Genomic DNA, 24,262 nt, shown 5'->3' on the forward strand with positions numbered 1-24,262 from the left:
ATATGTTTATCCATTCATCATTGTTTCTATATCTTACCTGTAAGATATAGAACATTATCTTATAGGTAAAATAATGTGAATAATGCTGAAATAAACATGGGAGTGCAGATACCTTTATGAGGTGGTGATTTTACTTCCTTTGGGTTTATATGCAGAAGAGGGATTGCTGGGTCATATGGTTTTTTTGTTTGTTTGTTTGTTTTGTTTTGTTTTTGAGACGGAGTCTCGCTCTGTCGCCCAGGCTGGAGTGCACCCGGCCATCTGTCTTTTTTTAAATCTTAGCCACCCTACTGGATGTGAAGTAATATCTCACTATGGCTTTGATTTGCGTTTAAAGTGCAACAATGAATATCATTTCATGTACTTATTAGCCATATGTATACCTGCTTTGGAAAAATGTCAGTTCAGGTCCTTTGCCCATTTTTAACTTTTCTGTATATTTATGATTGAGATGTCAGAGTTCTTTATGGCAATGAGGGGGAATCCATTTCTTTGACTTTGGCTTCTGGAGACTGTTCACATTCTTTGGCTCATTCTCCCCTTCATTCATCTTCAAAGTCCCTAACACCACATCTCTCTGACTATTGTGCAATCAGAATGGTCTGACTCCCTCTGACCGCAGACGAGAAAGATTTCCTTTTTAAAAAAAAAAAAATTTTTTTTGAGACAGAGTCTCACTCTGTCCACCCAGGCGGTAGTGCAGTGGCACCATCATAGCTCACTGCAGCCTCAAACTCCTGGGCTCCAGTGGCTCACTTCAGCCTCCTGAGTAGCTGGGATTACAGGCGCTCACCAGCACACCCAGCTAATTTTTAAACTTTTTTAGAGACAGGGTCTTGCTATGTTGCCCAGGCTGGTCTCAAACTCTTGGCCTCAAGCGATGCTCTCACCTTGGCCTCCCAAAGTATTGGGATTACAGGTATGAGTGACCGTGCCTGGCCCAGACTTCCCACTGGTAAGGACCCATGTGATTAGACTGGGCCCAGATAATTATCCCAGATAATCCAGGATAATCTCCCTATCTCCAAGTCCTCAAAATACTCATATCTGCAAAGTCCCTTTTGCCATGTCAATTAACATCATCACAGATTTGAGGATTATAGTGTATCTTCACAGGGCCATTATTCTGCCTACCATACCACCACCACCACAGATGATGCTTCAATGCAAATTCTTATATGTATCTCTTTAATGGATCTATATACAAATGTACTGATCATAAGGTCTGCATAATAATTGGACCAGGTAGTGTCAGATTGTTCCCCAAAATGGCTACACCACCCTTATTCCAACATTAGAATCTGAAATTGCTGTATCTTCATGTCCTTGCCATCATTTGGTATTATCCAGCTTTCTCATTTTTGCCGGTCTCTTGTAGGTATAAATTGATCTCGTTGTTGCCTTAATTTGCATATTAATTATTAATATTAAAAGTTCTTCCTTGCTCTTAATTCACGAAATTACTTATCTTACTTTTTTAAATTAACTTTACATTTTACCTTTCAATTTTGAATCTGTCAAGCCATTTAGGGCTTCTGTTTATATCTTGGTTTAGGTAGGGATACTTTCTTTGTCCAGATAGTGACACAGTTTTTTTCCAGTTGTAGTTATGGGATCTTGCTATGTTCCGCAAACTAATTTGGAACTACTGGTCTCAAAGGATCTTTTTGCCTCAGCCTCCCAAAGTGTTGGGATTACAGGTGTCAGCCACTGTGCCCAGCCAAATTTTCCTAACATATTTATACAATCCATTTCCCCCTGTTGTTTTAATGTGCTCCCTTTATCATATATTAATTTTCCAGATATTCATGTTTCAATCTTTGGGCACCCTTTTTTACACAGAAGTTAATATAGCCATTCATGGGCTTGTATTACTGCACATAAATTGTAAGGTAAGTTTACTTCTTAAAATACCAACTGAAGGCCAGGTGCGGTGGCTCACGCCTGTAATCGCAGCAGGTTGGGAGGCCAAAGCAGGTGGATCACCTGCGGTCAGGAGTTCAAGACCAGCCTGGCCAATATGGTGAAATCCCATTTCTACTAAAAATACAAAAATTAGCAGAGCGTGGTGGCGTGCACCTGTAGTCCCAGCTACTCAGGAGGCTGAGGCAGAAGAATTGCTTGAACCCAGGAGGTGGAGGCTGCAGTGAGCTGAGATCGCGCCACTGCACTCCAGCCTGGGCAACAGAGTGAGACTCCATCTCAAAACGAATAAACAAAAACCAACTGAAATTTTGATTCAGATCACATCGAATGAGCTGGGCGCAGTAGCTCATGCCTGTAATCCCAGCTACTCGAAAGGCTGAGGTGGGAGGATCACTTGAGCCAAGGAGTTCAAAGCTGCAGTGAGCAATGACTGTGCCTCTGTACTCCATCTCAGGTGACACAGTGAGACCCTGTCTCCTAAATAATAATATATATGTATATATATAGAATTTATGGATTTGTGGAGAGCTACTATCTTTAAACTATCTCATCGAAGAACGATGAATTCCATTTATTCAGATTATCTTTTTTTTTTTTTTTGAGACAGAGTCTTGCTCTGTCAGAGTGCAGTGGCGTGATCTCGGCTCACTGCAACCTCTGCCTCCCAGGTTCAAGCAATTCTCTGCCTCAGCCTCCAAAGTAGTTGGGATTATAGGTGCCTGGTACCACGCAAGGCTAATTTTTGTATTTTTAGTAGAGACAGGTTTCACCATCTTGGCCAGGCTAGTCTTGAACTCTTGACCTCATGATCCACCCACCTCGGCCTCCCAAAGTGCTGGGATTACAGGCATGAGCCACCATGCCTGGCCGAGATTATCTAACTCTATTATAATTTGAAAGTTATCTCCATAGAGGCATTACATATTCTTAAATAGTCCCTAGATGTTTAATGACTTTTATTGCTATTGTGGATAATAACTCATACTTATTTTTCATTGGTTTTGGCTGTTATAGAAGAATGCAATTGATTTTTGTAGGGTTATCTCATATCCAGCAACCTTGCTGAATGCTCTTATTAGTCCTAATAATTGATACTGGGGTTTTTTGGTAGCTTAACAATCAGATGTTATTGCTTTATTCATGTGTTTTTGCAAGGCACCGTGGTATGGACTAGAAAAGTTGGAATGACACATGAAAGACAATAGGAAAGTCATTGTGAGGCAGGATGCTTTACTACATTTTTTAAAGAGACAACAAATGACTTGCTCTGTCACTCAGCTGGAGTGCAGTGGCACAATCATAGCTCACTGAACCCTTGAACTCCTGGGCTCAAGCAATCCTCCTGCCTCAGCCTCCCAAGTAGCTAAGACTACTGGCATGTGCCACCATGTCTGGCCAATTTTTAAATTTTTGGTAGAGATGAGTTCTCACTACGTTGCCCTTGCCAATTTTGAACTACTGGCCTCAAGTGATCCTCTTGCCTCAGCCTCCCAAAGTGCTGGGATTACATATGTAAGCCACAGTACCTGGCCTATATTTTACTAATATTTTAAAACCTATTACTTTGCTCACTTTTCCTTCTTGCATTTCAGCCTTTCCATCCAGGATCATTTCCCTTAATAACAAACATGTAGGATTGATTGCGTTCCAGGTGTTGTTCTTAGATATGTTTGTTCTATCTGAAGAACATCCTTTAGAATTTCTTTGGATCTCAGTTTTTGTTGTCTGCTTTTTGTTTTTTAGGGGGTGGGTGGGGGAGGGTGGAGTTGTTATTGGAAGGAATTGCTGGATAGAAGCATAGAAGTTCTTAAACTCATGAGAGTATAAGCCATGTCTCAGGGAGAGAGCAGCAGTGGGAAAGAGGGAAAAGACAGAATCCTGGGAGGCCCCAGAGCTCACATATTGATCTTATGATCCTTCCTTCAAGAGACGGTGCTCACGGAAACTGCCAGGCCAAGGGCCAGAGCCAATGCAGTGGAGGTAACCTGGAGGGCTCTTGGGAGGAGGGTGCCAGCCTTGTGCCAGCAAGCACATGCCATGACGATGCTACACTTCTTCTATCCATCTTCTGTACCCCCCAAACCCAACCCTAGGAGGACAATGGATCTGCCCAGAAATGACTAAATATTAACATACCGTTCTGCTCCACCATGAGACAGGGAAAGGAATGGGTGCTCCAGGCATCCAGGACTGATGGAGGGTGCAGCACATAGAAGTCAACCGCTATGTTTACTGCTGGTATCAGGTGTGGCTGCAATAAGCAAAGCCAAATGCCTGAGCAGAGCTGCTGGACCCAAAAGCTCAGAAAGAAAGGAAGAGTGGGTCGACAGCTGTGGCCTTAGCTCCATCTTACCTTCCTCTGTCATTGGCTATCCCTTGTGGAGTCTGTGGAAATAGAAGGCTTTGAGGGCCTGGAAGCAGAGGGCCTGGGAGACAGAGCCAGGAAGCTGCCTGGACCTGTCAGATTTCATGGCTCAAGAACATTGCTGTGACCATAGAGTTCCCAAACAGGAGTCAAGGGCCCAGGCCATATCTTTCATGCTTTTTTCTGAAATGTACTGCTCTCTCCTGCCTCTTAACCAAGGCATCCTCCTCCTCCTCCTCCTCTTTTTAGCCACCTGGAACCCTGTTTTCTTCCTCCTAGAATGAAGAACCATCTATAGAAAGCAACACATGAAACCATTTTCAAACTGACTTTAATCATGTTTTGCTGCCCAAATACTGTACATGCAGAAGCCATGTGAAGAATTTTCTCCTCAAGGGAATTGGCAAGAACGTACGAAACAGCCGGCAGTCCCTCCCAGCTGTGCACCTGCCACCCGGGAACCACAACAAGTTAGGAAAGATGCTGCACATAGAAAATGTATAGAGCACAGATATAAAAGGCTAATTGCTTCTTATCTAAACAGTGTGCTTGTCAGTCCCTATCAGCTGTCTCTCTCTTTGCAGGATGCATTTGGAAAGTCTAAAAAAAGGGGTTCTTGCCTTCTGTGAGTTTACATGCTAAAGGAGTTGGTTGAGTTATCAGGCCCACTCTTCCTAAGGAAGCAGCTGCCCCACCTTCTGAGATGATGTCTGGTTAAAGACATTCTGGAGGGAGGAGTGGTCTTAAGAAGCAAACTACTTTGAAGGGAGATAAGTTCCCTCTCTCCTCCATCAGAGAACATTTCCTTTAGAATTCTCAGATCTTCAACTCTCCCACTGATGTCATCCCAGAAGCAGAAATGAGGAAAGACCCAGCCTCATCTGCTGGTGGGGACACTGACCTACTCAGGATGTAGCTGAGGTTGTGACATCACATCAGCACCTTGAAAATTGTCCATTGTAGACGACCCTTAATTATGTCTCATCATTACACAAGAATAAAAGAGGGAGGACAAACCACGAAGAGAGGAAAGCAGAGTCTGTTAGGATTCCCAGAGTTCTTGTCTGAGGCAGCATCGGGGCGTGGACCAGATGAGGGCCTGCACCCAGCCTGGGCATCAGAGGCTGGAGGAAACCAGCCCTCGGAGACAGGAACCAGGTGCACCAGGCTCGCAACCCTCATGTGCTCCGGATCAGAGACTTTTAATCAAAACCGGGAGGGAACCATGGGGAGAGCAACTAATGCTCCGATTTTGCAGATGAGGAAGTTGAGGCCCAGAAAAGTGAGGAGCCCAAGGTCACAGTTTCTGGCAAAACTGCACAGAACAGCCTTTGATTCCCTGTAGCCAGCTGTCCCTGTCCAGATCACTGGCTAATGGGGTGGATGCTCAGTTGCCCCCGGAATTCCCAAGCCCCATTCTGTTAGCCAAGCTGACTGGAACCCAGGCTCAGGGACCCTTCCTGGCATCATTGTGAACTCCTTGGGAGGCCCAAGGCCCTGTCCTTACTGGCCAAGTTTCCAGCCAGAGCCCTGGAAGGGTTTCCCAAAGCAGAAACACTCATGCTTTTCAACAAGCACCTGCCCCAAGCCAGTCTAGGCCCCTGAGAGAATGCAACTTTCTCTCACTGATGTGGCTTCCCTCACAGGCACAGCCATGCTGGGCCCACACAAGCCCAAGCTCAGGGTTCAGGGGGAGGGGAGGGAGGGAAAGTTGCTTTGCTACATGGAAAGATTAAGCCCTTTATCAGAGAACAAGGTCCCACCATCGGGCATGCCAACATCTGAGCCACGTTTGTGCAACTCAGCTATCAGAGTTGGTGCCCAAGGAGGCCAAGTTGCTCTCTTTGGCATCACTGACATTGCTCTGAGATGCTCAGGCACGCTTTTAAAAGAACCCTTTCCCAGCCAGACCAGGCCAGTCCAGCCCCCATCAGGCCTCACCTGATTGTGTGGGCTTCCCCTGCTCTTCAATCATGCTTGTTTTGTTTTGCCCCAACCTCTTCTGACATGAATGAAAAGGTTGAGGGAGAAGGCAGGGGGGATGTGTCCACATTTTCATCTCCTCCCTGACTACTCAGTGAAAGACAGTCCGGTAGAAGCAGCAGCATTTTAAAGAATCTCTTTACGTGTCAGGATACTGGAGAAGAAAACTCTGAGGAGTGGAAGAGAAAGGTAGGAGGAGGCAGGGAAGCAGGGCTCTTCTTTTCCATCTCCCTGCAGCCACTGCAGAAGCACTGCCGGACAACCTTCTGGCCCTGAATGATGTGCCATCTCTCCAGCCAGGTGGAGGGCAACTCATCTACAACATCAAGCAAAGGCAGCAATTTCTTGCAGAGTTTGCACAGTGCTAGAGGCAACCAGAGAGACACAAAAGAGGAGCATCACTAAAGCCCCATTGCTTTCTGGGCTGAGGAAGATGGGGAATATGAGGTATTAGGAGGGCTGGAACCCCAGGGGAAGAGGAGCTCAGCATCTCCTGGGCAGCAGGGCATGGAAGAGGGGCCCTGGTTGCATGTCAGGGCTCCTGGTAACGTAGGCTAAGATTGTGCTACATTTCATTTCCAAAGAAGTCCCCTTGGAGGTCTTTATTGTCTTTAAAAATGGAGGCTTCTGCTCTCCTCAAGGCTGGCAGTAACGAAGAGACCAGGCATGCTTCCTTGGTGGGTGACATGACCATGGGAGGACTGGCTTGACCTCAGTGTTCTAACCGGCAGTGATTCCACAGGGGATGAGCTCTATGGGTGACCTTTCTTGGAGCTCCTGGGTTCTGCCTCAGCCCCCATGAAATGCTGGCATTGCCTGGGACTTGCTGCATCCCAAGAGCCTCCTAAGTGTTCCTTTCCTAGTAGAATTGGGTGGTAGAAGAAACCAGATGGGGAGTCATTTTGGAGATGGTTCTTCCCTGAAGGATCAAGTTCCCCTTGTCAAACCAAGACTTGGCTCCATTTACTGGAGTCTTTTTCATACCAAAGACCCATTGCAGGGAAAAGGAGTCTACGAAGAAAGTGGGACAGAATGAACAGAGCAGAAATACAAAGACAGACGCTCTGAGTCATCCATCACTGTCCCTGCCCACAACCCAACATCACTGCAGGGCCACTCCTGTCTCTGCCATATGCACGGTGAACCTCGCCTGACCAGAGGAGGTGGAATGACAAAGAGCTCCATTCCTATAACCACTGCAGGGTTTCATCTGGGGGAGGGGGCATTTGGAGCCAGGACACTGAACATGGCAGTGAGTTGGCCCCAGGGTGGGAGACTTCTGGAGGGATCATGTTCCTTCCTTCCCCACCACTCCTCCTCAAACAGCAGATGCTCCCCCACCCCAGCAAACAACCAGGAGTTACACTTGTGCATCCCCCTCTTCTGGGACAGGCTAGCTCCAGAGTGGCTTTTCAGACAAGCCCCTGTATGCAGGATGCTGAGAAACAGACCCTTAAGTGCAGCCATACTGCATCACACAGATGTGTCAGCCTCATACAACTTTACCCTCATGGGGTAAAATCCAGGTGGGGATGAGTAACTTATTTGGTGCAAAGGGTTAAAAGAATAATTCCCCAAGGTCAATTTGGGGAGGAAATTACCTTCTTTTAGAGAGATGGAATAGTGGAGCTGGCAGCCGGGGATTGTAGATAGGTCAGTCCAAGTTACCAGCACATCAGACCCCTCCTCCAGCTAGAACCTCCCCCGTGCTAACCCTTCCCCAGAGGCAAGGGGCACCAGGGCCTGGAACCCCCCAGTGGCAGGCCTCTCTGCAGGCAGCTCCCCACCAGAGGAATGAGGGTATGGGTAGCCCCCATTTCCTGGGGTGACTGCTGGTCTGGGTATCACCACTCAGTGCTACATCTGCAAACATCTGTACTATCCTGTGGGTCACTAACAACCTTATCATCCCAAAGGTGTAGAGTATTTTCACACCACCCCGACAGTGACTGCTCTAGGGGTGAATATATCAAAAACAGGAGATTAAAATACCCTTTTGCAAGGGAGTTTCCTTCTTGATCCCCCACTAGGGTCGAGGAGGACAGAGCCCTTTGTCCATTTCTAAGAACTTGACGAATGCAATGGGCCTGGGGAGAGCATTTCCGCCTAAAGAGAAAACTCAGCCCAGTGGCCTCCTCCCCATCTCTATGCACCCAATGGTCCCTTTCTCTGATAATATAAGAATAGAGGCTCAGGCAGAGACAGGAGCCTGGGAGCTAACTCCGTTCATTTCCTTCCTGCCCTTACCCACTTCTTGTCCTGTGGGCAGGCCAGGTGGGGTTCTGGCTTCTTCCCCTATCTTTCTTGGGAGGTGTTATAGGACTCTGGCTTCAACGTAACGCAGAACCATGCCAGCCAAGGAGGCCCTTTGGGCTGAGATGACCTATCCTCAAGGCACCACTGCCTCCATGCCCCTCCGGCTTTGGTTATGAATGGAGGCCCCAAGTCATTCAGACCCCAAGACCTTTCTACTGCTACCCCAGGTAGCGCACCCCTGCCTCAGGTGCTGGGGCCACAGCCATTTCAGCACCCAGGCATCATGCCTGGGGAGAGGTGGAAAGAGCGCCTTCCCCGCACCTCCACTGTCCTGCTGCTTGCTTCCCTACCAGATACAAACCCAAGGGCTGCTCTGTCCATCTCCTGAGCAACCTCTTGCCTTTCACCCTAGAGCTGAGGAGGGACAGGGACAGGTCTGGGCATTCCTGAGTCAGACTTCAGGATTCCCACGGGGCAGATTTCACAGGGTCTAGTTCAGGAACTGGTCCCCACCAACAGGGCCCAGTTGTCAAATCAAGTCAGGGTTTGAGTGGCTGTGAGAAGCTCCAACCAGACACGGGTGAGAAAGCAAGCAGAGGCAGGTGGGTGCCTGGAGCAGATGGCTCTGCAGAGGGCAGCAGTGGGGCACAGGAAAGCAGGAAAGCCCGGGGAGGGGGGGGGTAAGTATTGCTTAGACAGAGCTGGTGATGGTGGCAGACGAGAGTCCGGAGCCAGGCTGCTGGAGCCCAGCTAAGTCTGAGCTCCCAGACAGGGACCCTGGTCTGGAAATGCACAAAAACTGGAGCCCCAAATGAACAACTTCATGCAGCGAATCCCCAAATGTCAGATGGGATCCTCAACAGTGGCAGGGAACAAGTCAGCCTCAGCCCTCCTTATTCCAGCAAACAGCCCTACCCACAGCACTTCCTTACCCACCACCAGGTGGTAAGTCATGCCCACCAGGAATGAGCCCCGAGGGGGTCAGGGCCACCCTCAGGGCCTCAGGAGGACTGTCTGCTTTAGCAGATAACATGCCCTCTGTGGCTGCCTGCCCAGGCCCACTGGCAGAGCTCCTTCGGCATGGCGGAGTGGGGAGGCTTGAGACAGGAGATGAAGAAAAAATGCTAAGGGGGCACCTGGCCAGGAACCCTGGAATCAAGACCTCGTGCTTCACTGGAAGAAGGAGGAGGTTCCAGCCTCACAGAGAAAGTCATTTCTAAGCCCTCAGCCCCCTGGGTACCCTCTGCCTCCCCGGGGCCCTGGTCAGGGAGCTAGGTGGGCATGCGACATGCTGCAGAACGCATTCAGTGGCAAGAAGAGCTGCCGGAGCAGCTCCGGTGGGGTGGGGTTCCCAGAGGGCCCTCAGTGTGGCCAGCTGCAGCAGATGCTACATTTCTCAGAAAACAGCGGCAGAGCCAGGAGAGTCAAGAGTGGAACAAAAGACAAGACAGAAAACAAAGCAGAGACCACCAGGAGCAGGCACAGGTGAAGAACACACAGGCTCTGCCCCAGGCCAGGACCAGGAGCCGGCACAGGTGAAGAACACACAGGCTCTGCCCCAGGCCAGGACCAGGAGCCGGCACAGGTGAAGAACACACAGGCTCTGCCCCAGGCCAGGACCAGGCAGCACCGACCAGTGGCCGCGTGCCCCACATCCACCCCTGGAGACTCCTCAGGATGAGTCGTGTCCACACAACACTCCTTTGGGTTTCTTTTCAACAAGATACAAAGAGACATGGAGACATTTCAGCCCATATCATCACCAGGAGTGACTATACCCAGACAAATGAACAGATAGAACGTGGTCACGTACACACACACACACACGCACACACGCACGCACATACACACACACACACACTACAGTCTCCACTGCCAGCTGGGATGAGCCCAGTAGCCAACAGGCATGCAGCAAGACAAGGGGTCCAGAAAGACACGAAGACTATGTACAGGGGAGGACATGGGGCCAGCAGGCACCCCTCCCCCCACCACCATCCTGGCCTCTTCCTGACATCCTTAAGAGCATGAGGGGCTGGTGGCACTCTCCAGGGAAGACTGGGACAGGCGCCTGGTGAGGGATCCGAGTGTGGAGTCTGCCACTGAGGAGGTGGGGAAGAGTTTGTACCAGCCGGTGACCGTGGCGCTGAGGTCCAGCTCGTCCAGCATGATCTGGGCCATGCCCATGAAGCACTTGTGGTCCATGCGGCCATAGTCTCCCCAGACGATCACCTGCCAGGAAGAAGAGAGGGAGGGAGTGAGCCACCTCCCTGACTCCAGGACTGTGCAGCAGGCCCAGGAACCTACAAGTTTCAGCAGGGCACAGATGGAGCAGAGGGAGCCAGAACTCAGACTGATTTCACACAATAATTTACTGAGCACTTGAGGTGTGTTAGATACGATCCTATGGATTTTACCTAGATTCTTTCTTTCAATTGTTATAACAAGCCACACAGGTAGGGGCACTCTGCATCATTATTTCCACGGAGGAAACTGTAGCTCAGGAAGGTTAATCAGCTAACCTAAAGTTGCACAGTAACTTGTGGCAGAGCTTGGATTAGGACCTGGGTGTGTGACTCCAGAGCCTCCCAGCACTTCAGATAACAGCCTTCCCCAGGAAGGGGCAAACTGAGAGTTCAGTACTTGACCATAGCTCTAGCTGTGCTGCTGGCTTGCCATGGGACTTGTGTAAGCTCCGTGCCCTCACTGGACCTCAGTGTTTCCAGCCACACCACTGGGAGATTTTTTGAGATGGAGTCTCACTCTGTTGCCCAGGCTGGAGTGCAGTGGTGCAATCTCAGCTCACTGCAAGCTCCACCTCCCGGGTTCACGCCATTCTCCTGCCTCAGCCTCCCGAGTAGCTGGGACTACAGGTGCCTGCCACCACGCCCGGCTAATTTTTTGTACTTTTAGTAGAGATGCGGTTTCACCATGTTAGCCAGGATGGTCTCGATCTCCTGACCTCGTGATCCACCCACCTTGGCCTCCCAAAGTGCTGGGATTACAGGCATGAGCCACCGCGCCCGGCCGTTTTTCCTTTTCTAAGCAAACACCAAAGATTATTCTTCCCACTCCCCAAAGCCTAGGGTTCCGCAGTTCTTTTTTTATTTTTAATTTTTAAGAGACAGGATCTTGCTCTGTCACCCAGGATGGAGTGCATCGGCATAATCATAGCTCACTGCAGCCTTGACCTCCCGGGCTCAAACAATCCTCCTGCCTCAGCACCTCGAGTAGCTGGGATTACTGGCATGTGCCACCATGACCAGCTAATTTTTTTTTTTCATTTTTTAGAGATGGGATCTTGCTATGTTGCCAGGCTGGTCTCAAACTCTTGGACTCAAGTGATCCTCCTGCCTCAGCCTCCCGAGTCTCTGGGATTATGGGTGTGAGCCACCATGTCTGGCTCTGCAGTTTAAATTTGCAACTCCAAGGCCCCTTGCCACAGAACCATCTCAGCCCAGAGGAACAGCCCTAGATGAGAAGTTGGATGGCCCAGACAGCCCCTGGCTCTAGCCTCTTCTCTCTCACCTTCATGGCCTCAGGCAAGATCAACAGCCACCACCATGACTGTTAATACTTAGTGAGTATCTGTTTATGTGGCAGGCCCTATGTAAGGCTCCCTACATGCAATCCTCTGTTTAATCGTCACATCTACCCGTGGCTAATGAGTGCCGAGCTGGAATCTGAACCTAGGACTGAGCCCAGAGACTGATCCACCACTGTGCTTTATCCCCACATGACCTCAGGTTCTTCATCTATGAAATGAGTGTGAAGATCCCTCCCTCCCAGGACTGTTGAGAAGGGCTAACAATACCAAGTGTGCAGAAGGCCTTTGTTGCTCTCAAGTAACTGGGATGACAGTCACCTGGTCTGGGCTCACCCCAAGCAAGTGACTTCATCTGTAAGAGACTCTGTTTCCGTAAAGTGAAGAGAATCACACCTACTCCACAGGATCATCTGCAGGATGAAATGAGGCCGTGTTTGGAAAGCACCTAACACAAGCCTTGGCACTGAACTGATGTGCAATGAACATTAGCACTAGGGGAAGGAGGAGGCAGTGGTCACATGTGTCCTGGTTCTACCTACCAGCTGTGCAACCTGGGGAGCAATTTGGTTACGCCCAAAACCTTGGTTTCCTTATGAATCAACTGGGGACAATAATACCTCACAGGGTTGTGAAAGTAAATGAGTAACGCAAATTAATGCACCTACCACAGCACCTGGCACAGGATGAATCATAAATGAAAAACTTTAAATTACAACTTCCAGTCTGTGAGTCCACCCTGCCCTACTCGCCCTGTGACACCCACCTGCAGCACCTTGCCCTGCGGTCCCTCGTCAAAGAGCAGAGCCTGCTGGTACAGGGGATCACAGGTCTTCTTGGTCATCTTTGTCTTCTTCTTGGCCAAGCAGGCCCCATTCTCCAGCAGGTAAACCTTGATATAGGTGGCTAAGGGAGGAGAGAATGTATGACAGGGAGGGGTCCAGGACAGACAGCTACGGCCTGCCCATCCCCTAACTGCCAGGTGATCTTGGAGGTGAGCAGGATGTGTGGAATAAGCCAGCCAGTGGACAGCAGGCCGAAGAGGTGACTCAAGTACTGACTCCTCCATCCTCCCTTACTCCCCGCCTTAGTCACTGGCCTTCCAGGCAAGCTGTGACTCCACTGTAAGGAATCCCGATTTAGGCCATCGGGAGCTGAGGACCTGCTAGACCCAGAGCTCGGCTCTATGCCCCTCCCTGTCAGGACCCCATTTCCAAAATCCCTCACCTGGGAGGGATTTGGAGCCTGGTTTGGGGGTCAGGCCCCGAGCTTCAATCACTTCCACCTCCAGCTGGCCGCTCCGGTCCATGATGGCAATGTGCACGTCTCCTGAAAGGGAGAAGAGGGTGAGTCCAGGCAGCGCCGGACCAAGGGGCAGGCCAGCCAGCTGCTGTACTGAATGCCAGCCTGTGGAGGAGGCTACATCTTCGCTAGAAAGGGAACAAGACGGCACCAACCACATGGGCCAAAACCGCTCTCAGAAGACCACTTTGAAGCAGCTGAGGGACCCTTTGATAGGTCCTTTGGGGTGGGTTGGGGTAGGGGCATGACCTTTAGGGGCATGACTGGGTAACAACAGATGGCTGCCAAACCCCCATTTGTGTCTGGCTAAGTGGGAGGCTTCTGTTTTACTGAGCAGAATAGCAAACTTGAGGACAGAGCTTCCTGTGTCAGGAAGACAGGGGAGGCTGTGGGCTCAGTGGCTGTTCTTCACCTCCCCATACATCTGTGTCAAAAGAACATCCGTTTGAGGCCGGGCGCAGTGGCTCCCACCTGTAATCCCAACATTTTGGGAGGCAGAGGCGGGCGGATCATGAGGTCAGGAGATCAAGACCATTCTGGCTAACACAGTGAAACTCCATCTCTACTAAAAATACAAAAAATTAGCCAGGCATGGTGGTGTGCACCTGTAGCCCCAGCTACTTGGGAGGCTGAGGCAGGATAATCACTTGAACCCAGCAGGTGGAGGTTGTAGTGGGCCAAGATTGCACCACTGCACTCGGGTCTGGGTGACGAGGAAGACTCCGTCTCAAAAAAGAAAAGAAAAGAAAAGAAAAGAAAAGAAACGAAACATCTGTTTGAAAAGGCGCTGAGCTAAAAACCTGCCCAGGACACGAGGCACTACCAGACAACAAGGGCCTGCTACTGCATTACCAGTGGAGGGAGGGAAGGCCAGCAGACTTTCTGGGTGTGGATGGCTGAGAAATCTTCACTGTACTCCTATAGAATGGATTATCCAGCCGGGGCAAGGTCTGTGTGTGGAGTTATGTCAGTTACCTGATTTTTAGGAACTCTTAGCTTTGTTCAACATTGGTTGGCAGAATTTGGAATTATGTAGTACTCAGTCACTCAGAACAAAGTGAAGTCCTTTACAGGGGTGCAGAATCATAAGCCTGGTCCACAAGAATCAAATGGGCCAGACTTTGAATTCAGTCACCCATTTTGAGATTATCTGAGCCATCATGCAATTGTTTGTATTTGTGTACTACGGAAGATGGGGATTTACTAATTTCAAGAGACCTCCTGGAATTCGTCCACCTCCATCCAGCTATTCCTGACCTCCTTGTGAGGAAGGGAGAAGGGAAGGTCTTGGGAATTAATCTCCATTAACATCACTAACGAGGTGAACAAGGCAAACCTGTCCTTCCCTGGTCTGACACCAGGGGGTACCACACACGAATGGTCCTGGCTGCCATGGCACATTAGCCTTGTGGAAGTTGCTGGCTCCTCTCACTGCTGCCCAGCCTGTGGCTGGGTCTAGGGCTGGGAAAAGCAGGCTCCCCAGACCCTTAAGAGACTGAAAACAAGGGTCCAGCCCTAGAATTGGATTTGGCTAATTCCCAGCCCTTGCTTTCAGCTGACCCTCGCCCTCTGAGGGTCCCCATCGACTTCTGTTCCAGCAGGAAGGAGCTCCTGGGCAGGAGCTTTTGAGGGCATTGCAGTGGAAGGAGTCCTGGCCTGGAGCTCCACTGCATGACTCACAGCAGGACACTGCACTCGGCTTCCTCATTTGCTGGGAGGGTCAAAGGTTGAGCACTGTCCTGATGGGGGCTGAGTGGGGACCTGTGGGTCAGGTGCTGCTCAGGTCAGACTGATGGGAAAGGTGTGGAGGTGTAGAGGCACCTCTGGAGGAGCTATCCTGGGGAGGAGCTGCTGGAAGCCAACACAGCCAACACCTAAGAGAGGGAGGGGGCAGGGAGGTTCTGTCTGAGAGCTCATGAAATGGGCCAGACTGAAGCTAACAGGACCAAGCGTAGGCTTCAGGAAGTACCGTCATCCCTCGGTATTCATGGAGGATTGGCTCCAGAACCCTACCCCACCCCCACCCAGGGATACCAAAATCCTTGGATGCTCCAGTAGCCAATATAAAATGGCAGCTGGGAGGCCAAGGCAGTCCGATTGCCTGAGCTCAGGAGTTCAAGACCAGCCTGGGCAACATGGTGAAACCCTGTCTCTACTAAAACACAAAGAAAAAAATAAGCCAGGTGTGGCAGTGTGTGCCTGTAGTCCCAGCTACTTGGGAGGCTGAGGCAGAAGAATTGCTTGGACCTGGGAGGCAGAAGTTGCAGTGAGCTGAGACTGTGCCACTGCACTCCAGCCTGGTGACAGAGCGAGGCTCCGTCTCTAAATAAATAAATAAATAAATGGCAGCCAGGCACAGTGGCTTATGCCTGTAATCCCGGTACTTTGGGAGGCTGAGGTGGATGAGGTCAGGAGTTTGAGACTAGCCTGGCCAAAGGCTAGTAGTAGAGAAACCCCGTCTCTACTACGAATACAAAAATTAGCCAGACATGGTGGCACATGCCTGTAATCTCAGCTACTCAGGAGGCTGAGGCAGGAGAATCACTTGAACCTGGGAGGTGGAGGTAGGTTATGGTGAACCAAGATCACGCCAGTGCACTCCAGCCTGGGCAACAGAGTGAGACTCCATCTCGAAAATAAAATAAAATAAAAGAATAAAAATAGCATAGTGTTTGCATATAACTCCCATATGCTTTATTTTATTTAGTTTTTGAGATAGGGTCTCACTATGTTGCCTAGGCTAGCCTCAAACTCCTGGGCTCAAGCAATCCTCCAGCCTCAGCCTCCTGAGTAGCTGGGACTACAGGCACAGGCCACCTCAACCAGCTTCTTCCATATACTTTCAATCATCTCTAGATTACACTGGTGTGCCGCATAATGACATTTCAGTCAACAATGCATCATATACATGACAGTGGGCCTGTAAGATTATAATGGAGAATATATAGAAACTTGATATATGGTACTTGATATTGGCATTGCAGATCAAATAGGGGAAATGATTGATATTCAGTAATGGTGCTAGGATATATGGTTTTCCATATGAAAAAATACATATAAATTTAAACATATATATATACACACACACACATACACACCATCTAGGGTTGTGTAAGTACACTCTATGATGTTCACACACTGAAAATGACTGTACTTATAATACCTAACACAATGCCTACATATCACTTCATTTGCATGGATTCAGGGTAGTACTCGGCATACAGCAAATCAAGTTTTGCTTTTTGCAACTTTGTGGAATTTTTTTTCCCCGAATATTTTCTATCCAAGGTTGGTTGAATCCACAAACACAGAACCCATGGATACAGAGGGCCAACTATACTTCCTAGCTGCAAGGAAAAGCGATAAGAAAATTACTAAAGAGCCTCTAGGTGCCAGGCGCTGTTGGGTGTAACAAGTCAAATAAGCCACAGTTCCTACGCATTAAATTGAAATACCTCATGCAAAGCATCTAATAGGAGCTCAGTAAAGTATTGTTAGAGCATAGAACGCAAGTGGGTATTATTATTCCCATTTTAAAGATGAGGAGACTGAGGTTCAAAGAAGGGAAGTGATTTGCTTAAGATCACAGAATTGGTGATAGAATAAACTCTATGATGGCCAATGCAGGGCCCCCACTGAGCTCACCCTTCCTGTCGCATGGTCACAATTACCCCACTCAACCTGCCCTTAATAAGACTCACCCATGGGTGGTGTTGCCAGTGTCTGTCGCCCCACAATCTGAGCTGGTCCCAGACCATCCAGGAAATCGCTGAACTGGCTTTCAGCCCCCAGCCGGGTAGTGGGGAAGATGAATCTGCAGAAGGAGGCAGAGGGACGCGTGAGGGGGTCAGGGCAACCTGAGGATGAAAGTATAGCTGGTAGGCTGCCATGCTCTGCCCCTGGGGCCCTGGGCACTTCCCTCTGTGCCTCAGCTTCTCCTCTAGACAGTATGATTGCACTACTCTGGGAAAGGACAAACAGAACTGTTCATTTCTGCATACTGAAGAAAAATATTTTGATGTCACTTGATAAAATAAACTAATAACAATACATAATGATGCTATTTAATCCTTAAGGTCCAGGGACTTCTGAAGTGACCCTTACAAGGCAGGGCTTGCTGGACACCTGTGTCCTCACCAGGGCATGTCAATGCTAAGAACCAGAGCCATAGGTCAGAAATTTCAATGACCGGAACAAGTTACAAGAACTGAGGTTTGAGTTGACTGCAAGTTTGAAATCCAAGTCAAACATGAGGTGGTGCCCAGAACAGCAGCTAAGACCAAAACAACACAATTACAGGGTTGAGGTGAATGGCAAGTGATGGTGGTTGGTGGCTGTTCCATGACTGTGTGGGGGTCTAGAAACAGTAACAAGAAAAGCTGACAGTGATTGACAACTGGCCAGGTGCCAATGGTACATTAAAAATTCCACATGTGTTATATCATTTAATCCTTACAACCACTCTGTGTGGTAGGAGCTATTATCCAATCTTACAGATGAGAAAACAGAGGCTCCAAAAGGTAAAATTGCCTTGCCTGCAAAACAAAACTCATGGGGTTTTATATGTTGAGGATTAGGGCAGGTGAAAAGTTCCAGACAAACAGAAAACACTAAATGATAGTTCCAGTTGCTGCTGTTGTTATCATCAAGGGAAAAGTGCTACTTCTCTCTTGTGCTCCAGTCTAGATGTTCTAGGTGTGGCCAGCTGAGAAAGGACAGATGAGGGAGGGTTGGCCCTGCCAACCCTCAGGGGCTATGATAGAACAAAGTTCTAAGATCTCCTAGAAAGGCCCAGGCTCCTGGCTGCAGAGACAAAAGGCTGTCCAAGGAAGAATCTCCTACTAGATAGTTTGGCTTGAGTCCCCCTTGGCTAGCGGCCGGCAGGGAGGAAAAAGTAGGCTGTGTATACTTGTCAGAGAGAGCCTGTGTCTCTCCCTGACTAGGCCCAGCCTCCACCCCACAGGGAGGGGCTTCAAGGCCCCACTTTTATTGGCCATGGTCAACAACAGCCTAGTATCACATTCTTAGGACAATGATATCTGAGAAGGTTAAATAAAGAAACTCAGACTCTCAAGGTCACAGAATTTTAGGAGCTGGATATAGTGTGGAGACTGTGAACAAAGGTCATGGAATCAAATGGCCTTAATTCCAATTCTGATTCCATCACCACTTAATAGCTGTGACCTTGGGTAAGGTGCCCCACCCTCTTCCTCTCCCTGTTTCTCCACTTGTAAAATGGAGGTAATGGTAATACCCACAACCCTCAGGGTTGCTCTAAGTGTTAAATGATCCCTGTTAGTTCGGGCGTGGTGGCTCATGCCTGTAATCCCAGCACTTTGGGAGGCTGAGGTGGGCGAATCACCTGAGATTGGGAGTTCGAGACCAGCCTGACCAACATGGAGAAACCCCATCTCTACTAAAAATCCAAAATTAGCCGGGCGTGGTGGTGCATGCCTGTAATCACAACTAGTCAGGAGGCTGAGGCAGGAGAATCGCTTGAACCCGGGAGGTGGAGGTTGCGGTGAGCTGAGATTGCGCCACTGCACTCCAGTGTGGGCAACAAGAGCAAAACTCCATCTCAAAAAAACAAAAAACAAAACAAAAAAACCCAATGATCACTGTTCCTGGTCTGATCACAGCTGGCAGATCCCAGTGTAAGAATCACCTATCTGAGATGCCCAGGCATGCTCTGCACCTGGGAAGATGTAATAAATGCTTGAGAGTACTCGCATTCATGGAAGTAGGTGCAGCAGTGAGACACACGATCACTGAATCTCAAACGAGGGAGCCACAGAATCCTAAGCCTGGAAGTCACTAGGCCTTGAAGCAGAAGCAGAAAATCTTAGTCATACAACTATAATTTCACAGACTTAGAAGAGATCTGTGGGAATATCTAACCCAGTGACTTTCAGATTTTTTAATGCAACCTACATGTAAGAAAGGAGATTTAACATCATGACCCAGGACAGACCTGTGTGCATCTATACATAAAAAATGGAAACAAAAGTTCACGAGGCAATTTATCCTTACTTCATAAGATATGCCTATTTCTTTTTCTAATGCTGGTTTTGACCTACTAAACCTATTTTATTTCCTGTCTATGAATCACCATCCATGGTTTGAAAAACACTGATCTAGTCCAATCTCCTTCCCTCAGCTCTAAGCAAGCCTCCTTGAGAATCCACTCATCTGGGCCACAACAATGGTTTTAGATTTAAAAGGATTTTAGGGCCACATTTTCCTTTCCACTCTTTCCTCTGGAGCAGGGCAGTGTGTGCATGGTGGGAGGTGGGAGGTAAGGGTCCCTTCCTGAAACATACAGAAGGAACTGATAGCTCCTGGGTATCTGGATATTCCAATGGGAGCAATGGAAGACCTGAGGTCCAGGCACAGAGTGTTGAGGGGAGGGGTATGAAGGAAGGCAGAGACACAGAGGACCCAGACATTTTAGCTGGAAACAAAACAGGGAGGCTTTCCCACCCTGCCCAGTGGCTCTGTGACTGGAGGACCGAGGAGGAGGGAGGGGACCACAGTGCGGGGCTGCACGCACGTGCCGTCGGAGCTGTTGCTGTTGGTGCTCCCATCGGTGGACTCCCGGCTGCCCTGGCGTGTGACCCGGCTCCGCATCTCCACCGCGATGCCCGTCTCCGTGCTCCGGCGGATGTTGCTGCGCAGCTTCTTGGTGGCCCCTTCTGTGACCCCCCCCACCCCAAGCACAGAGAGGGAACAAGGTCAGATTATGAATGGGGCTTCTCTAAGAGTCCTGCCAAAGTCACTCTCTTGGCATGGGGGGTTGATGGGGAAGATGAGCAGGGCTCTGACTGGAGGCAGGGGCATGGCTGAGCTGACCTCAGAGCTGGTCTGCAGCCTGACACCTGGCCCTGCTCAGGGCAGTGACACTGACAGAGCAGACTAGAAAGATGGCTGCAGGCAGAGTCATGATGGCGCCACCAGGCAGAGCCGCAGATCCGCAGCTGGGGCCCTCGCCTCACCCTCATCAGGCTCCCCTGACGCCCAGCTTTCCACTCGATTTCAGCCCTTGCCCCCTGCCCCAAAGGTTAAGTGTGCCTCCTCCCACTCTCTTCTGGAAAGTTCATCTTCTCTGTGATTCTCAGACTGACTTTCCCTCTCTCAGGCACCCTCAGACCCTATCACACCCAGACCCCACAACCCACCTCTGATACCTCTGGAGGCTCTATAGGAAAGTCCCCATGGGAAGCCTGGCCACTCTCAAACAAACCCGCCTTCTCTAGGTGGGGCTGGACATGGAGAGGACATGTGTGGAGAGCTGGAGAGGCCATTAGGAAGATGAGACAGAGAGGGACTGCTGGGTTGACCCAAATTGCCTTTGGCTTTGAGAAAAGGTCTGCAGAAGAACCCCCGAAGCTGGCCTGCGAGAACTTACCCCTGTGTCTCTGTGCCTCCTGTTCAGAGGACCTTGACCCCCATATCCTAGCCTCCCCCTCAGCCTTGCAGGGAACATGGGACACTTTCCCTCTCTCAGCAGCACACCATCCTGCCTGGGTTTCCATGGCAACCTCTTCGGCATTGCAGTGTGGTCCCTCTAGACACCCTCTCCTCCTGGGGGGGCGGATGGGGGAGACGGCCTGAGGGTTTGCAGGGACTTCCCTCACTGAAGCTTGGCAGCTGGAGGAGCTTGATGGGGAGAGAACTGGCCCTCAGATAGGAGCTGCACCAAAGGAACCATTTGCTGTCACTGGTTAGAGGCCAAGTGAATTAACAGTGGAGTTGCCTACAGGGAGGGAGAGAGGCCAGGGCAGGACAGGCAGCACAGCCCCTGAAAGCAGTGGGGAGCAGAGAGCTGGTTACCTTGGCAATTCTCTCCTACCACACCCAATGGTGGGCTGGGGAGGGGATGCTCAAGGCCCCAGCCTGGGAAAAGGAAGACTTTATTCCTCCTGCTTTGTCTGCTTATCTTTCAGAAAGTCCCCAGTGGAGGAGGGCAGGCAGAGAAGTCTAGGATCACTAGTGGATGGAAGGGTGGGTGGCGGGACAGGCTGAGAACAGGGTGCAGGGTGAGGAGGAATGTCTTCTCTGAAATCATCCCAGCTTCTGGGATATTGGAATAGCATATTCAGGAATCCATGACACCATCAACATGTCTGTCTGTCTCTCTCATACACACACACATACACACACACACACACACACACACACACAGAGTCACATTAGCTCATACATATTTTTTTCACAAAGAGAGGCATAGGCAGACATGCATGAGTGGCAGCAATCACATATATGAATACAGTAATCTCATACACAAGGCTACATGCAGGTTTATATCATAGTCACACAGTCACAAATGGTCCTACCAGGTCTTGGTCACATGTACACATGATGTACTCTGCCACCTTCAGTCAAGTCACGGACACATGATCTTCACATGTAACACTTGGAGTTGAACCCTCCCATTCAATCACATATGTTGATGAAAACCCACAAATGGTGTCTGACTCAGCTCACACACAGAGGCCTGGGTAATAATGCTGGTGTGTGGGGCCTCTCCCTGTCCGGGGCTCCTAACTCTACATCCTCTCTAACACAATTAGAAAACAGATGGGTCTGTGGGGGCTCCCTCGCCTTCATATCTCTACCCCACAACACACAGCCTGAGTTGGGGTCACCTTCTCATGACCCCAACCCTCCTCTTTCAGAGTTTAGGGAAACTTTGACCCATTTGGGAGCAAATTTGCCTTTTTGATAAGACTTGTCCAACCGAATGTGAGACTGTGAGTCGGGGAGTCACAGAATCCTGAAATCTTAGAGATACTTTGGCTACCCCTCCCCCAAATTTCACAGATGGGAAGCCTGAGGTCCAGGTGCCGAGAGAGCTGGGACTAGATCAGGCCCACAGACTCCCAGTCTGCTGTCATGCTCTTTTCACTCCCCTCCCAATCCCCCATCTAGCTGAGAGGTGATTCAGCAGAGATTAAGTTCCATGACTTCAGAGGAAGGAGAAAGCTCTTGCAATCTCAGAGACGATCCCTCCACTGGCTTCATACCTGTCCATACGATCCCTCCACTGGCTTCATACATGTATAGTCTCAACCCCTCTGATTTAAGGAATAACTTTATATAATCTCTCTCTCTAGAGAAACAGGCCAAGTTGCTTGCAATGATTCTATGGGCTCCAGAGACCAAAAGACTCCAGGAACCATCCCATCTGTCCCATCACAAACAAAGGAGGGGCACTCACAGCCTGTACCACCACTCCCTATGGCATCTTCTGGAATAGTCCTGAGCCCTCTCTCTACCCTGACCCAGATCCCAGAGTCCAGAAGGGGAAAGCCGCTGTCCCTGGTACTGAAAATACTAGCTCCGTTTGGGCAGGGGCTGGGACAGCCCAGGATGGTCCTGTGTAGACCCAGCCAATTGCCAGACCAGAACCCACCTGTGTCCTGGACCCAAAGCTCTGACCCCACCCTCCTCACTGCTCCCACGACTTAGTGAATGTCAAATCCAGAAGGAAACTGGGAGAGAGCATTTTAGCTGCATTTTACAGAAGAGGAAACTGAGGCCCAGTGGAAAAGTAAATTTCCCGAGGTCCCATGGTGAGTTACAGAGCCAGGACTAGCCCTCTAAAGTGAGTTTTTGTAAGTCCACTCTAGGGTAACATGAGGAATAAACTGGAAGAAGGCAGGCAGGAGGCAGGAGGCAGGAGAACTAGAGAGGAGGGTGGTGCAATCGTCCAGGCTAGATATTATGGGTCCTGTACTAGGGCAGGGGCTTTGAAACAAAGAAGGATGGGCAGGGGTCTAGCCAATGCAGAGTACGGACACATTAGGAGGAAAGAGGCCCTGGGAAGGGCAGACCTGAGCCCAGAAGACAGAGTCCAGGAGAGGAATTCCTCCCCACTTCACACAGCCCAGCACTGCAGGGAATGGAGCCATCCCATCTGTCAGGAGTGGGGGCACCCTTCTAGGTCTTTCCCAGAACAGTTTCTAGAGCCAATGCCCATGAGTCTGCCTCATATATTCCTCTGGCACCAGATGCTTCCACCCACGAGGTGGGTCTGAGCTGGGATACTGGCATCCTCAAGGCATGGGGGCAAAAAATGGAGAAGGAATTTTAGATGGAGAGGAGTGTGCTACAGGGAAGGAGCAGAGGTGTGGAGGCTGAGAACTCACTTCTCTTTTGGCTTTATGGTACAATGGCAGGTAATAATAATAGCATCAACACTTCGCTGAGTGCCTATACTATGTGCCAGGCATGACGCTGGGTGCCTTTGCATACCCTATCTCATTTAATTCCCTGGATAACTCTGCAAGGCATGTATCATTGCCCTCATTCTACAAATAAGGCAGCAGGCTCAAAGAGGTGAAGTAACTTGCCTTAGTCACCCGGCTAGTAAATGACAGGGCATGGATCTGAACTTGAGGTCATTCTCCAGGAACATGCTTTCTCCCCAGGCTCTGGATGCCTCATCAATAAAATAAGTACGGCGTACTAGATGATCTCAAGGGACTCTCTCCACTCTGACATTCAGCAATTAGCTGATTCACAGAGACCTTCAGTTAGAAGGGCATCTGGGCAGTTCCCCTAGCTCCAGTCCTTTAGCCATGCCCTTGCATACCAAGGAGACAAGGGATCCAGAAGCCCCATCATCATTCATCTCTTCTCAAGATGAAAGGTCTTCCTGGTATCTGCTCCAATCCCTCCCTGCAGCCTGTAAAGTCGAGGCAGACCACTAGAAGTTTCTCCCAGTGACTCAGGTCCCTATCCTGGCCTTGGAAGATTGTCCCTCCAAATCACTTTGGGCATGAAGAAGCCTTTGGGTCTGAAGCTGAATCAGCTGGATTCCTGGGCTTGGTCCCCTGGAGCCAGACTCTTGGGGTCCAACACCTCCATGACCTCCTAATCTTAATCTC

The 24,262-nt window shown here is 49.7% G+C and overlaps 1 protein-coding gene across 1 annotated transcript in view; it reads right to left on the reverse strand.

Moving 5' to 3' along the window:
- Nucleotides 1-4,604: 4,604 nt before the first annotated feature.
- Nucleotides 4,605-24,262, reverse strand: part of RIMS3 (regulating synaptic membrane exocytosis 3) — a 45,103-nt gene continuing 25,445 nt past the window's right edge. The window contains exons 4-8 of the mRNA XM_032160431.2: nt 19,924-20,065; nt 17,075-17,187; nt 13,299-13,400; nt 12,838-12,977; nt 4,605-10,759 (exon numbers count right to left, since the gene is read on the reverse strand). Coding sequence (XP_032016322.1) covers nt 10,547-10,759; nt 12,838-12,977; nt 13,299-13,400; nt 17,075-17,187; nt 19,924-20,065 — 710 coding nt within the window. The 3' untranslated portion in view covers nt 4,605-10,546. The remainder of the gene's footprint in view (nt 10,760-12,837; nt 12,978-13,298; nt 13,401-17,074; nt 17,188-19,923; nt 20,066-24,262) is intronic.

This window comes from Hylobates moloch, unplaced genomic scaffold (assembly GCF_009828535.3).
Source record: "Hylobates moloch isolate HMO894 unplaced genomic scaffold, HMol_V3 SCAFFOLD_8, whole genome shotgun sequence".
Lineage (NCBI taxonomy): Eukaryota > Metazoa > Chordata > Mammalia > Primates > Hylobatidae > Hylobates > Hylobates moloch.